The sequence below is a fragment of the Mustela lutreola genome, chromosome 2 (genome assembly GCF_030435805.1).
Source record: "Mustela lutreola isolate mMusLut2 chromosome 2, mMusLut2.pri, whole genome shotgun sequence".
NCBI lineage: Eukaryota > Metazoa > Chordata > Mammalia > Carnivora > Mustelidae > Mustela > Mustela lutreola.
Genome location: NC_081291.1, coordinates 108,703,883 through 108,719,435, shown reverse-complemented (window position 1 = coordinate 108,719,435; position 15,553 = coordinate 108,703,883). Strand labels below are relative to the sequence as shown.

The window sequence follows — 15,553 nt, the reverse complement described above, 5'->3', positions numbered from 1 at the left end:
CCCAAGCTAAACTGTGAAAGACATTGTGACTTCTGTCCTGATAGCTCTCTCTGAAGGGATGAGGGATGCCCTGGGGGATACCAGCTGCCAGGTCGCGAGACACGCCGGCAGCCCGATGAAGAAGGCCATGTGGCAAGGATCCTGCCATCGGCCAGTGAAGACTGCCAACCACATGAGAAACAGATCCTCCAGCTCCTGTCAAGACCACTGTAATTCCAGCTAAGCTTCAGAGATAACCCATGAGAGATCCAGAGCGACAGCCACCCAATGAAGCCACTCCCAGGTTTCTGACCCTCAGAAATGTGAGAAAGTAAATTGAAGCATCTAGAATTTGGGATATTGGGGCGCCTGGGTGGTTCAGTGGGTCAAGCCTCTGCCTTTGGACTCATGATCTCAGGGTGCTGGGATCATTGACATGGGGCTCTCTGCTTAGCAGGGAGCCTGCTTCCCTCCCCCCAACCTTCCCTGCCTGCCTCTCTGCCTACTTGTGATCTCTCTCTCTCTCTCTCTCTGTCAAATAAATATTTAAATAAATTTTTTAAAAAAAGGAATTTGGGCTATTTTTAATGCAGCCATAGATAACTAGTACACACACGATAAAACCAAGCCAAGTTGGTGTTGGAAAGGAGTTCTAGAATACATTCAAGGAAAATGTAATCGCATTTTTTACAAACTGTTCCCAGAGAAATTGTCCCCTACTTCATGAGTCTGTATAATTTGAATTATACTGTCAGGATCAGTCAAAATTTTCAAGGGAATCTCATTAATGAACAGATAATAAAAGTTCCAAACAAAACATTAGCAAACTGAATCCAACATCTGTTTTTTAAATGTGTGATTAGGCTTGGGTTTAACTTTATAGGATTTTAAGAATGAATTTATTTTTCAAAATCTATACATTTTATTCACCACTTTAATGCGTTGGAGGAGAAATAACTATACGAGCATCTGAATAGCCAAAAAAAAAAAAAAAAAAAATTGAACACCTACTCACAATTTAAAAAAACCACTCAGTGAAGTAGAGCTAAAAAGCTAAAAAGCTAAAAAGTTTATCAATGAAGCATTCAAGGCATTCGCTATCAGGATGCTTTTAAGGATGTTCCCTGCGACCATTGCTATTCAACATTGTACTGGAGGTTCTGCCCACTGCAAGTAAGATTTTTTAAAATACTAAGTTAATAAAAGGTATAAGGTTTTAATGGGAAGAAGCAAATTATTGGAATTATTGTTGGATAGGAGATAATTACATAAAAATAAATCCCACTTTTACATACTGGTAATAAACCATTTCCAGAAGAAGGAATCTAAACATTTAATTATAAGTTTAAACATTTAAAAATAAGTGTAATAAACATGCAAACATTTAAAAATAAATTCAACTTCAACAGTTATCAGGGAAATGTTAAGATTAAGCAATGAGATACAATTTCATACCTATCAGATTGACAAAAATTCAAAATTATAATGCCATCGAGAGTGGAGGAGGATGTGGAATAATGGGGAATAAAAAGAAAAGAAATGGAAATCCATGTCCATCAATAAGAGAACAGATGAGCCGTGGAAAATTCATCCAATAGAATATTATGCAGCTATTAAAATGAACTAGAGGGGCACCTGGGTGGCTCAGTGGGTTAAAGCCTCTGCCTTCAGCACAGGTCATGATCCCAGAGTCCTGGGATCGAGCCCCACATCGGGCTCTCTGCTCAGCAGGGAGCCTGCTTCCTCCTCTCGCTCTGCCTGCCTCTCTGCCTACTTCTGATCTCTGTCTGTCAAATAAATAAATAAAATCTTTAAAATAAATAAATAAATAAAATAAAATGAACTAGAGCCAAATGCTTCACAAGGATAGATCTCAAAAAGCATGTGCGGGGGTGCCCAGCTGGCTGTCGGAAGAGCATATGGGTCTTGATCTCACAGTCGTGAGTTCGAATCCCACTTTGAAAGTAGAGAATAAATAAACTTAAGAAAAAAAAAAAGTGAGCCCCAGGGAAAAGTCTGAAGAATGCTACATGAAGATCCCATCATTTATAGAAAATTTAAAAACTGGCAAAGCATTATTTCAGCCTATTCACGGTGGTAGACCTATGTAGTTAAGAGTCTAAAAGCAGGGACAGCAAGGTGGCCCAGTTGGTTAGGCAGCTGCCTTTGGCTCAGGTCATGATCCCAGGGTCTTGGGATTGAGTCCTGCATTGGGCTCCCTGCTCAATGGGGAGCCTGCTTCTCCCTCTGCCTCTGCCTGCTTGTGCTGTCTCTCTGTCTCTCTCTGACAAAGAAATAAATTTAAAAAAAAGAAGTCTAAAAGCACCACTAGGAATGTGGAATGCCACATTTATTAAGTAGCTCCCTACAGAGGAGTATGCACAGAGAAGAGACAGGCAGGGGCTTTCAACTTTGTCACACTTCATGTTAAAAAAATAACTGAAGCAGGGCGCCTGGGTGGCTCAGTGGGTTAAGCCGCTGCCTTCGGCTCAGGTCATGATCTCGGAGTCCTGGGATTGAGTCCCGCATCGGGCTCTCTGCTCAGCGGAGAGCCTGCTTCCCTCTCTCTCTCTCTGCCTGCCTCTCCATCTACTTGTGATTTCTCTCTGTCAAATAAATAAATAAAAATCTTTAAAAAAAAAAAATAACTGAAGCAAATATATGTAGCATTTTATTAAGCGGGTTGAGGTATCCATAGCTGTTACCCCATAATTTTCCAAGTGTTTGAAGAGAATGGCCAGGAGTTTCTGGGAGATGTGTTAGTTGGAAGGGGCACCAAAAGGTAAGGCCCACTGAAGGTGTACTTGTTCTATGCTTTGCTCTGTCCCTGCACTTAGAACTGGGCCTGGTACAGAGGAGGTGCTCCACAGAGAGCTACCGAGTGCATGAGCAAATGCAAAGGCACTGAGGCACGTCAGGACACTGTTCTGAGAGCTAATCAACGTAACGGCCAACGTCTGTTGAGCCACCTATGCTCCCCCTCAGCCACTGACTTCACCACGTGGCTTGGGTTATCTCATTTCATCCTAGAGACAACAGTATGGACCTGCGTCCTCCTCGCTCTCCTGGTAAGGAAACAGGCTTTGAGAGCTAGGTAGCTTGCCCAAGAATACAATGGTTGGGACGAGAGTCCACATTCATCAAAAAGTCTGGGTTTTCTCACAAAACAAACTGAGGGTTGGGGGTGGGGAGGACGAGGGAGAGGGGGGTTGGGTTATGGACATTGGGGAGGGTATGTGCTATGGTGAGTGCTGTGAAGTGTAAACCTGGCGATTCACAGACCTGTACCCCTGGGGCTAATAATACACTACATGTTAATAATAATAAAAAAAGAAAATTCTGGGTTTTATGCTGTAGGTAAGTCTTGAAAGGTAGAAATAAACAGGACAAGGTAGGGCCCAGGAGCCCACAGTGCAGGGGGCACATCAACACAGACTCCAGGCTCCAGGGTGAAGGGTGAGTGGACCACCTGGCAGGGAGGAAGATGCTTAGAAACCTGAGAGGCGAGTATACAGCAGGGAACACTTGAGGCTGCCTGGGCCTCAGGGAAGGCTTTACCCACTTGGCCTGGAAGAAGTCCACGTGGAAATGCCAGGAACCCAGCTCTTCCTGCTCTGTATCCGACTGGCGTTCAGAGAACCCCTTGCTCTGGACCATGAGCACACAGACCCCAACCACACAAGGTCTGAGACCAACCACAGGAGAAGACAAGCTGATTTAATGTGATCTCCCATTTGAGAAAGTCTGCTCTCACCTTCCCATGCACAGAGAAAAAGTCAGCTCAGAACTCTCCTTTTGCCATCATGACAGCAGGAATAATTGCTTGCTCTTTAATAAGAGCTAACATTTATTGAGCATTGACTGTATGCAGGGCACTAGGTGGAGTCAGCACATGATTTATTGCCCTGAACTCTCACAGAAGCGCTGTGAGGGCAGGTCCTCTTTGTCCCTCTCCAGGGACGAGGACACCAAAGCTTGGAGAATTCAGGGGTCTGGCCCAAAGCCCTGCGCAGTTGATAAGTGGTGGGGCTGGGATTCGACACCATGGCTGCCCACTCTCCAGCCCATGTTTAAACCAGTGCTTCTCACAAGCACAGACACACAATTAAGCAACAAAGGCTTTATAACTCTCAGCTGGGAGACTAAACGAGAACGTGATGCTACCATAATAAACCGGAAACCAAGCTTATCATCACATTCATGAACACCCGGCCCATGAGAGGTGCTCCATAAATGCTTTGAAATGAGGTGGCATTTAGTTCCAGGAAATGGAAACCAACCCAGTGTCACAATGACACACTTCACCCACAGGGGAAGCTACGAGAAACTTCTAGAGCACGCACACATGCCCACAGAGCTCTCCTTGGCAGGCACACACAGTTACTCTGCGGGTCCAACCCCCTCGAGGCTTAGGCCTCCCAGCGACTTCCCCCTCCTCCCACTTCCGTCCCTGGGTGCTGAGAGGCTTTGGGCTCTGCACCTCAGTAGGCCTCCTCTGAAAACAGGCGCTACAGGAAGGAAAGCCAGCCAGGACTCTCCCCAGTAGCCCACAGTTCAGAGATACATAAAGCGAGAAAAACATAAGACAAGGGAAGGCACCCGAAGAGTTCTGCTTTTCTAGAGTAAAGAGAAGGATCCACCCTGTCCCCCAGGAAAAGCCACCGTCCCTGGGATCGCACAAGTTCATTTTATTGATTCATTTCATTAACATTTACCAGACCTCCCGTGCAGGTTGGCTGGCTCATCTGCACCCTTCCTCCACCTGGAGGAGAACACACACACACACACACACACACACACACCCCGCTGGCTCATCTGCACCCTTCCTCCACCTGGAGGAGAACACACACACACACACACACACACACACACACACACACACACTCTCCGAGGCCCCTGGGGCACAGCGCATAAGGGTACACAAAGGCCAAGCGAACGCACCCAACTTAGAAGTGTAAAGACTCCTTCTGCGGGGTGGAGGGAGGAGGAGGGACAGCAGGAGGTGGGAAGGGGTGAGGGAGGGAAGCAGACGGGAGGGAGAAGAGAGAGGAAGACAGCAGCAGCCCGGCAGTATTCTCCCCCAGAGCCACCTCTGCCAACACTCTGGCCCCGTTTTAATTAGGTGCAAGGTTTCCCCTTTGACTCTCTCTCTCTCTCTCTCTGATTAATCTTCGAAAGAGCCGGCCGAGTTTAACGGATCATCAAACACGATGATCCCCGTTATGACGGCCTGGGTAGCTAAAAGCAGAAAATAAAGCCCCCAGAACAGGCTGTGGTCTGGGCGTGGACCCCGGGCCCCCAGCTGCGCCCGGACCCCGGGCTCCGAGCCGGCGGGCGCCAAGGCCGGCCGGGTGGCGGCTGGGGCAGGGCAGGGAGGCGGGCCGCGGGGATCCGGGCACTCCGGGTCGTTGCGCCCAGAGCGGCAGGCTGGCGCGAGGTCCGGGGCCGCGGCATCGCGGGGGCAGGCTGCAGTCGCAGCGCCAGGGATGGTGGCCGAGCCAGATTTCCGCCAGCCGGGGCAGATCCGTGAACGCGTCAACGGGCAGGGTCTCCAGCTGGCTGTGCTCGAGCTCGAACCGCTCGAGCCGAAGAGCGCGCGTGGCCGGGCGCGCAGCCGGTGGCGGCGCAGCGACTCGCGGCGCAGCGGGTCGAGGCCGCGCAGCAGGGCGCGGGGGAGCGCGGCCAGGCGGTTGGGGTGCAGCGCGAGCTCCCGCGGCGCCGCCAGCCTCCCGGAGGGCGTCCTCGGGCAGCGCGCGGAGGCGCGGGCTCACCATCACCCCGAAGGCGCGCCGGCCGCTCAGAGGGCGCAGGGCCGCGGCGGGCAGGGTGCGCAGCCGGGTGCTGTTCAGCCACAGCTCCCGCAAGCCGGCCAGCTCCCTGAAGAGCACCTCCGGCAGCTCTGCCAGCGGGTTCTCGAACAGGGTCAGGAAGGGCAAATCACGCGAATGAAGAAGAGCGCGGTGGACGGGAGGTGGGAGGTAGGGGGCAGAAACTCCAGGCGGTTTCTGGAAAGCGTCAGGGAGCTAAGGTTCCAGAGCGTGTCGAGGGCTCCGGGGGCGATGGAGCGGAGGTGATTCCCGTGCAGCGGCAGCTCCTTCGGGGCGCGCAGGGGGCTCAGCAGCCCGGTTCCCAGAGCCTCGAGCCGGTTCGAGTGGAGCGCGAGCTTCTCCCGCCTGGCCTGCGCCGCGAGCAGTCCCCGGGGCAGGTGGGGCGGATTGTTTGCCGACACGTCCCGCAGTCTCAGGTTCCCCAGACGGCTGAGGAGGCGAGCGGGAAGGACAGCGAGCTGGTTTGGGTTCAGGAAGAGCTCAGGCAGGTCAACCAGTTTCCCAAACATGTTCTGATCGATGTCCTTCAGTTCGTTGCGGTCCAGAAACAGCTGCTCCAGCAGCACTACCTTGTCCACCAGCGTGGCCGGCAGGTGCGTGATCCCGTTGCGCGACAGCCGCAGGGTTTTAAGTTTGATCAGGTCGTGGAAGGCGCCAGGGGCGGTGGAGGCCATGGGGCTGTCGGTCAGTATCACGCGCTGCATGACCGTCATGCTGCCAAAGCTGTCGTTCCGCAAGGTGCCAGGGCCCATTCGGAAGAGCAGGATATGCGTGAGGTTGGCGGGCAGGCCAAGCAAGGCGGGGCGGGCCACGGGGCCCCCGGAGCACTGCACGGTGTCCCGCAACACGCACTTGCAGGCCGGGGTGGGGACAGAGGAACGGCTGGGCGCGCGGGGGCCCCAGCGCCGCGCACAGCTGGCGCTCCTCAGCTTGTCTGCAAAGGCGACGGCGGGACGTCTGCAGGCGACACGCAAGGGCTGGCGCTCGGGTTGGAGCCTTGGAACCGTGCAGAGGCAGGAGTCTTTCGCCCGGACTGTCACTAACTTTGAATGTGACCCAGACACAACTAAGTAGCCCTCTTTTCCCAGGAGGGCAGATGTTCCTGGGTGGTGGAAACACATTCGCTTCACCCCCAGACGTCCCATTCTTCGGTTCTGCCGATTTTCTACTCCCGGTTGAAAGCCCCGAGATTAAAGCGTTTTCCAGCTATAGTGAAAAAGCCAGTGCTTTAAAATCTTTCCACAGAACTAATGAAAACAATCATTCTTACATGGAGGCTCACAGACATCACTGAGCAGGCCCCACGGTGAAGAGAACCCTGCTCTTCCTGCCTTTACTCAGCAGTGGCTATAACCAAGTCAGGACGGTAACAGCAAAAAGTCTGGGAAAACAACAGCAACCACCACCCGATTCCTTGCACAGTTGTGCTACGTGCACAGCACCTATTCTACAAAAATAGTAACACCCTCAAATAGCGAACACCTTCAGTTAGCCACAGCGAGAAAAGCAGGGAATACCTAGCACTTTATGCCATTCATTATTCTCAGAGTTTTATTTACATTAATTCGTTCAATCTTTACAATAACCCTATGAGCTAGACCCTATTCTTATCCCGGGTTAAAGGATGATGAAACTAAGGCACAGAAAGGGCAAGTAACTTAATCCGAGTCACAGAGCTAGAATCTGAGAACAGTATTTCTGTGTCTCAAAAAGGAACTATCATTTCTAAGATGCTTAACAAAAAATATGAACTCATGGCATTGAATTACATGTGACATATATACAATAATACTATTCTGCCAAAACAACATTTCTCAAATGTAATTTTACGCAAATAATTTCTTGTACAAAATTTTACAATTTATGCCCATATCCAAGCCCTCAGTTACCTTGGCCTTACCTAAAATGGTGCTGTACAGGAAAGTAACTGAAGGACTCAGGGCTTTGCCTGTGGTGCAGCACTTTCCAAAGGAAGAGGGAAGTATCCTTGCATCCTGAGGATAAAGACTTTACCAGAATAAAAGTCATGGGAAGGACCCTATCTCAGAGGGAAGATTCTGGTTTTAATGACAGAAAGCTTCAAACTGAAAAAGAAACCATATGTAATTTAAATCCTGTCAACCCTGAGGAAGAGCAGAAGAGAGAGCGGTTTCTCCATAAAATGGCACACTATGACAGTGATGCTAGGACAGCTTAGTGGCAGGGCTGGATCACTGTGGCAACCATACTCCTGGATGGGCCACACTTCCGTCCGATCTTCCTTTCCCCACCACATTGCCCCAGTTCTCTATTCCAGTTCTCTTCTCCCACTCTGAGGAGTCGTAAGGCCAAAAACATTCTCCAGTGTGTTTGAAAATGGCACCACAGTGTTGAAGGGTGTTCGTATATTCAATTTAACTTAGGAATGTCCAGCTGCTTTCCACAGTAGTACCCATATGTAATGTCCCCTACAGTGTATGACAGTTCCTGTGCCTCACAGCTCTGCCCATACTTGGAACTGATTTTTTCAATTTAATTTTTTCCATTCATATAAAGTCATTGTCTCTGTGTGGTGTTTTCATTCTTCCCCACTTCATGAGCTTGAGCATCTTTTCATATTTTTAATGCCTACTTGTGCTTCATTTTCTCAGAGATGTTGGGTTCTTTTGCCCATTTTCCTATATGCAAAATGTTTTTTTTTTTAACTATATATTCTGGATGCTAATCCTTTTGTCATTTTTTTGTCGAATATCTTCAGCTAGTTTGTGGTTTGCCTTTTTCAACTTCAAGAGGTCTTTTGATGGACCTAAATCTTAATATAGACCAAGTTATCAGTCTATTACGATTTATGTTTATTGTATCAAAGTAAGTCCTCCTCTCTTCCCAAGTAAGAAGAAGAAAGTTCTCCTATAATACCTTAGAGTTTTATAGTTTTGTCCTTTCTTTTTAGGTCCTTAATCCATATTGAACTGATATTTGCGTATGATGTGTTTGAGTGGAATCCAAGTTTATTTTTTTCCATTAACATAACCAGCTGTCCTAGTCCCATTTATATATAACTAAACCCCTTCCTTCAGAGCTACAATGTCAGTACAGTCATGAGTCCATATCTTATGAACGTGTGGGTCTGTTTCTGGGCTATTTGGTAATCCCTGCAGCAACACCATACTGATAGAACCTTCTATTGTTTAAAGCCTGAAAATATCCAGCATTTTAAGTGTGATGAAACAGACATTCTCATACTACAATGGTGGATCATACATTGTAAAAAACTTTGGGGAAAATATTTAGCAGTATCAACCAAATTAAAAATACATATATCCTTTGTCCAGCAGGTCCACTGCTAAAAATACGTCCTATGTCTAAGCTCATTAACATTTGCGCACAAAATGGGGCACCTGGGGATTCAGTCAGTAGAGCACTCTTGATCTCAGGATCGGGAATTCAACCGTTAGGTGTGGAACCTATTTAAAAGTAACTGTGCACAAAAACACTGCAGGTCTGTGTGTAGTAGGAAAATAAAGAAAAATCCTAAGTGGCCACTAACAGGGAAGTAGTCATCTAAGTTATGAAACATCTGTGCACTGGGATGGCTTGTGGACTTTAAAAAGAATGAATCTGAGCTGCAAATGCAGACGAAACAAGGGCAGCAGAGCATACACATATGGTTCTATTTGTGTAGATTTTAAATCAGAGTAAGACTTCATGTCAGGCTCTTGTAAGCTTCTGTGGCCCATTTCCCCAAAGCACTCCGATCAGAATGACCTCCAACGTTTATTCTTTGAAAAAAGCAGAACATTCTGAATGCCCAGAAGGGTATGAAGTTGCAGTCAGTAGAGGAACATTGTTGAATCCATTTGCTGAAAAATTGAATGAGGTACTGAGAAGTATTTCAAACACTGAAGTCGGTGGTTCCTGTGTTTTCATGTCCTTTGAATTTTGGACCCATGTAACAGGTTAAAAATCCGTTACGCTAAGAGGCAACTTCTGTAGAAGTCACCCCGGCCTCTGTGGTTTGGCCTGTCCAAAGCAGAGCTGTCTGCCTGAATGAGACCCACTTTTCTCCTCGGTGAGGGGAGACTCTGTGCACTGGAGGGATCTCTGTGCACTTACAGCGCAATCACAACTCCAACTCTGAACAGTAACTGTCTCATCCAAACTCCTCCTACTCCATCCTTCCCTGCAATACATACTTGAAACACAGCACCTGGCAGTGACACCCTGGGAAGAGAGAGACATGCAGAACCTCGGCCCTGCCACTTCTGCTACACAAAACACAGTGAATGGGAAGAACCTGGGACCCTAAACTTCCACACCGCCCAATCAATCACACCACGGCCAGCCACATAGGCCACAGCAGGAGGCAGGCCTCCTGTAGGACCTGAGACCCAGAAAGACCGCCCAGCCAGGCACAATGCCTTCTCAGGGATTTCTAGGACCAACAGTTAGTTCCAGTTTCTCCCTTCCTAGGAGTGCTCCTTTTGCACCCATGACTGCCACACTTCAAACTTACAATGCGTTACATGACATTAGCTCTGCATTTGACCTTCCCAACTGTTAACAGATAAGCCTGTAGTCTTAACATTTTACAATCTCCCTCAGACCTCCTTATACTTACCATCTGGTTCTACATTATATCTAATGAATGGGTTTGCACGGGATGGTCACACACATGATGTGGTATCTATGTGGGATGTGGTATTTATTCCCACAAAAATACAAAGTTAAAAAAAGGAAATGCACAAGTATGAAGTAGAAAAATAAATCCAAAAGGGCAGTATTTGTATGGCTAAAAGGTGAACAAATGTATAAGGAGACAGAAAAAAAAAAACATTATTTCATTCATTTAAATTTTTATTTTGAATAGCTTCAATCCAAAAAAAGATTTCATAAGGTTATTTACAGTGAATGTACACTTATGAATGTATGCCTTTTCGACATCAGGGTACCATTCTTGAGCAGCAATACAATTTAAAAAATATAAAGATGCAGTATCATTTCTGATATAAAGTTACTTAAAAAAAATCCAAAGTCTTAGGGAATTCACAAATCATAACAGGAAGTAACTATCTTATTAATTTAATGTGCACATAATTACCAAATTTTATTACATTAAAAATGTGTAAATGCCCACAGACTATACAAAAATTAACATCCCACATTTTGTCAAAAGTTCCCAACCACCTCCCACCATAAATATACAAAAACCTATTTTCAGATATGTCAAAATTGCATGCGTGCGATCTTAGAATGTTTTCTAAAGCTTGAATTTTGCTCTTTTCTGGATATTGTACTATAGCCATTTGGGGGAACAGAATACATAAACACTGATATGTTATTTGCCATGCCTCTGACACTGTGCAGTATCTTCACAAACACGGGAGACAAAATACATACAGTTAAGACTGCAACAGTTCTGTTTAAATGCCAAGTGCAATTTGGAAAGCTCTCGAATGTAAGAATTATAAAACTAATATAAAAAGTATTTCTTTTGTTGTTGGCTTAGCCGCTTTTATTCAAGCATTATTTGCAGCATTGCTTTACAGCAGTTGGTGCTAGAAGATACAAAACATATAGTTACCACTATTTATATTTGAGGGAAAAAAAAAACTTTAAACAACCCTGAGGGAGACACACATTAAAAATCTTGTTATTTATTTAAAAAGTTAAAAAGTTACATATCATTATTTAACAATTACTTTCCCGGACATTTCTGTCCTTAAGTATGTGCATAAATAAAATTTAAATCGGCAATATTTATTAATCTTTAATACATCAAAATAAGATATGTACAGATTTTTAAATTTCGGTCTGTATACACTCAAATAATTTAATGTGAAGTTTAGAATCAAAATTACTATGTAACGGTGACCTACAGAGAGAGAACTCAGTCTGTCGATGGCACTGAGTAGGACCCACACCTGGATTCACAGACATTCTTCAAGTAACATTCTGGAAACCCATCAATTGCAACTTGAACAACCCACCTTCTCTATGTTCAAATCCAACATCCTACAAATGCTCTTCCACCTACCTAAAAACCTCATTCCTTTGAAAATAATATGGACAAATGAGATACAAAACCCTTATAAAACCGAAATGTTAAAAAAAAGAAGGGTGTAAAAAATACAGCTCTTTACGATCATGCGCTTTAAGATGTTAAATACAAACCGATAACTGGATTTTTAAGCTGCTACTTAGCAATTACTTTAATTATATGACTCAGTATTTAAATCAAAGAATAAAATTTACAATTCTGGGAAATCACTTAAGAATAATGCTTGTACACACTGAAAATGAATGTGGAAATTAGAAAATGATCAAGAGGATAAGTAACTATAGAAAACAGTGCTAATTCACAGCTCAAGAGGTCTAAGATGCATAGCTTCATAGAATCATTCATGGAACAATTGTTCTTATCTAATGTGTATTAATATCTTATTCTACTTTTTGATGGAAAACTTCGATTATATTTTTGTAAGAATCATCAGTGGCAATAGCAGTAACAGTGATCCTGAGTGTAACTTACATTTTCCTATAGTTACCTAACATCATTCAGGTCTCTGCAGCATAAAAAAAGAGAACCATGTGGTTCTATAGTTCTGGCTAACATTTGATAAACTGGTAAATATCTATCAGGAAAATAATGATCAGCTGGAAGTGGAAAGCACAAGCCTGCTACCAATTAAGGAAGAACATAGGACAACATCACATAGTTTTAAGAGTTCAGTGTCCGTTTTATAGCAATATCAGTTTCCTTGTCTATCATAACTGTGGGCTTTGCCAAACTGCTGGATCTTAACTAGAAAGGCATTTTTAAAGTTACTTTAATTTTGTTTAAAATTTAAACATAACCAGACAAAAGAGAAAGGTGAAAAGTACTTTTCACATTTCTTTTGGCTCGATGAATGTCTATTCTTAAACTTTATTTCAATTTTTCTTCCTCCCAGAAATTCTTACAACCAAAGAGTATCCTTTGTAAACATCCAATCTTAAATAGGTAAGCTCTGGCCTCTGGCGCCACCTAATGGTATAAAACAAACGCACCAAGTTCGTACGGCTTTGAAAAAATAGCTGTCACTCAAAACCACTCGCTCATTTTTAAGCCTCATTATTTATAGAAGAGACATGTACCAACCCTTAAAAATTTTAGGAGGTTGAAGTCTAACTCAAAAACTAAAACAAAACAAAACCCAATGTATTATTATCCTATGCTGTTAATTAGAAACATAAAAGAAAATAGAAATATTTAAAATGATATAAAACCTGAGGGTGGGGGGAAAGATGTGAAGAGATATTAGACAGATTTGTATCTACCGCCAAAAAAAATTTTTTTTCCTAGTGAAAATGGTTCTACAACATTTAAGTGAAGTAAATTATACTAGTGACAGCAGACATACCACAAGATCCATTTAATAGCTTTGAGGGACATCTGAAGAAGGCAGTGAAGCACCTTGCTGATTAGAATAATAAAACCCAGGCAGTTTGTACAGAAAATATAAAACCATAAATGGAAATTACCTGAGTTGTTCTATAAGCAACACCATAAAACTTCTAGGCTATCAAAGGGAACTGGTGTATGTATATACAGAATTCTTTGGAAGAAATTTTGGAATCAAATGAAACGGGCTTTCTACCTATTTTCACTGAAGGCTAATTAACACCCATTTTATTTACCAATCACAAATTTAGGGCCGGTATGTAAACGAGGACTTTTTCTAATAACAGGGTTGTGAAAATAAATTTAAATGGATAAACCAAGTCTCAGAATCTAACATTTAAAAACCTACCAAATACCACTTTCTTCTGTACCCTATATAAAGAGTATCACTGAGGGCAACAAGAAAATTCTAGAAGTATATATAATATGTAGTTACTGAATGAAGATACAGGACTTTATAGACTGATTATTAATTTAACTGATGGGCCAATCTTTTTGTTTTGTTCCATTTATTAAAAAAAGAAAAAAAAAAAAGCTCTCTTTCAGCTACTGTATTAGAAGGGACATAAATTGAATTGGTGCCATTCTGATACAGAGGATCAGAATGTCCTAAAATTACATTCTCCTGCTACTAGTATACCACCAACAGTGATGCACTGCTATGTTATGGTGATGATTTGACATGATCCATTCTCCTTAACTAAAGCTTTAGCTTCTGTTGTTGTTTGAGGTTTTGGTGGCCATTCTGGATCAACCAAGAGCTCCTGAGCCAGATACATGTATTTTGCCTTTGGTATCTTCTTTCTACAGCGCAAGGCCCAGGACAAGCAGCATTTCCCCCACCGATCCACTGACTCCTAAGAAAATAATGGGAAAAAAGAACATACCAATAGATTAAGGTCTGCTTGTTTTTAACAAAATTTTTTTTTAAAGCATAATACATCAAGACATAAAGATAAGAGACTTCTGAGTACAACAAATAAATGAAAAAAAAATCCAAGTTAAAAAAAAGTCAGCTTTTAATTATTTAGGAACATATTTTTTAAGATTAGACTTTAAAAATTATCAATGCAACTTCATTTTACTTAGTTTTATGTACCTATTCTCTTGTGTACAGATACATTTTCTAAATAACTTGCAGATCTGGATTCTTTAACACAAAATATCAAATGTGTTAAAATAAGTTTAAACTACTCAGAAAGGAGACATTTTTAATATTTAATATGAAAACCCTCATATTCTATCCCAGGTTATACCATTGCTCCTAGCAATTTAGCCAGCTGACCATTTTTGGAAGAAAGCAGTGTAAAAATATTATTACTATTCATGTCATCTTTCAAAAAAATAAAGCATGATGAAAATATTGTTCGGCCAAAAAGAACTCAGATCGTGTTTACTGTCAATCACTTCTTTTCACACATTTTCATCAATATAAAACATTTTTCATTTTATAATTGTGTTTTCCCCTGGTGTTCCACTATTGGAAAGAAGTATACAGAAAGGTATAAAATCAAGTACTATTTCTTAGTATTATTTCATTACAAAAAGCTCTGCTGGCACTAAAATCCTTCTGGATCAGTCCTGATGTTTTAATGAATGTGATCTTAGATAAATTAATCTTTGAAGAAGAAGAAGGCAGTCCCTAGTTATTGTACAAAAATGTAAATTCAGAACAGGCCCTCAGAATTTAACTGAAATTTGAGATTTAAAAAAAAAACAAACACTGAAATAAGAAAACTAAAATGACTATACTAAGACCTTAGTTATATTCACCTCTGAAGAACAGTCCATTTCTAATTATTTTGGCTGTTGCTCTTTCCAAGCAGAATTTAAATCCTAGGTTGTTTTGTTGTGCCATCAACATGTAACTCAAGCTGCAACTAGGTTTTCTCTCAACTGAAGTACTCTCATCAAACGAAATGTAATAACTGAGGCAGGCATTCTCATGGCATTACCCAAAACGGTTTCATCATTAAGGAAGGCACATTTGCCAGAACATGTTTTGAAACGTTTCTAAATTGGCCAGCAGAGAACAAAAATAATTTTAAAACTCTTTAGAACTTTCAAAGGTCTTCTAGTTCACTGTGTCTAGTTCACCAGTAAGCTACTCTGGTGCCAGGGATCACAGACAATAATAATAATAATCTGTATGAGGATGGGCGGGGGCCACTGGGCATCATTTATCTAGCAGCCTCTTCAATGTCATAGCTACAGAGTTATCCTACCCTTAAAAGACGTCTACAAGAAAGTATCTGGCATTAGGATACAAAAGAGACTAGGTACTAGGTGATCCAAGTAACGCACACAACTGACCCTTGAACAATAA

General features: G+C 43.2%; 2 protein-coding genes across 5 annotated transcripts in view; both read right to left on the bottom strand.

The window, feature by feature from the left end:
- Positions 1-4,879: 4,879 nt before the first annotated feature.
- Positions 4,880-11,797, bottom strand: GP5 (glycoprotein V platelet). Its single transcript, XM_059165044.1, is given in 8 exon segments — positions 4,880-5,177; positions 5,180-5,346; positions 5,348-5,566; positions 5,569-5,692; positions 5,694-5,929; positions 5,932-6,673; positions 6,675-7,013; positions 11,774-11,797. Coding segments are annotated over 8 exon segments (1,935 nt in total). The 3' UTR covers positions 4,880-5,093.
- ATP13A3 (ATPase 13A3) overlaps positions 10,620-15,553 on the bottom strand; it is a 92,173-nt gene continuing 87,239 nt past the window's right edge. For all 4 annotated transcript variants that reach the window (XM_059163108.1, XM_059163111.1, XM_059163109.1 and 1 more), the window contains one exon: positions 10,620-14,084. In XM_059163108.1, the coding sequence (XP_059019091.1) occupies positions 13,887-14,084 (198 nt within the window). In that variant the 3' untranslated portion in view covers positions 10,620-13,886. The remainder of the gene's footprint in view (positions 14,085-15,553) is intronic.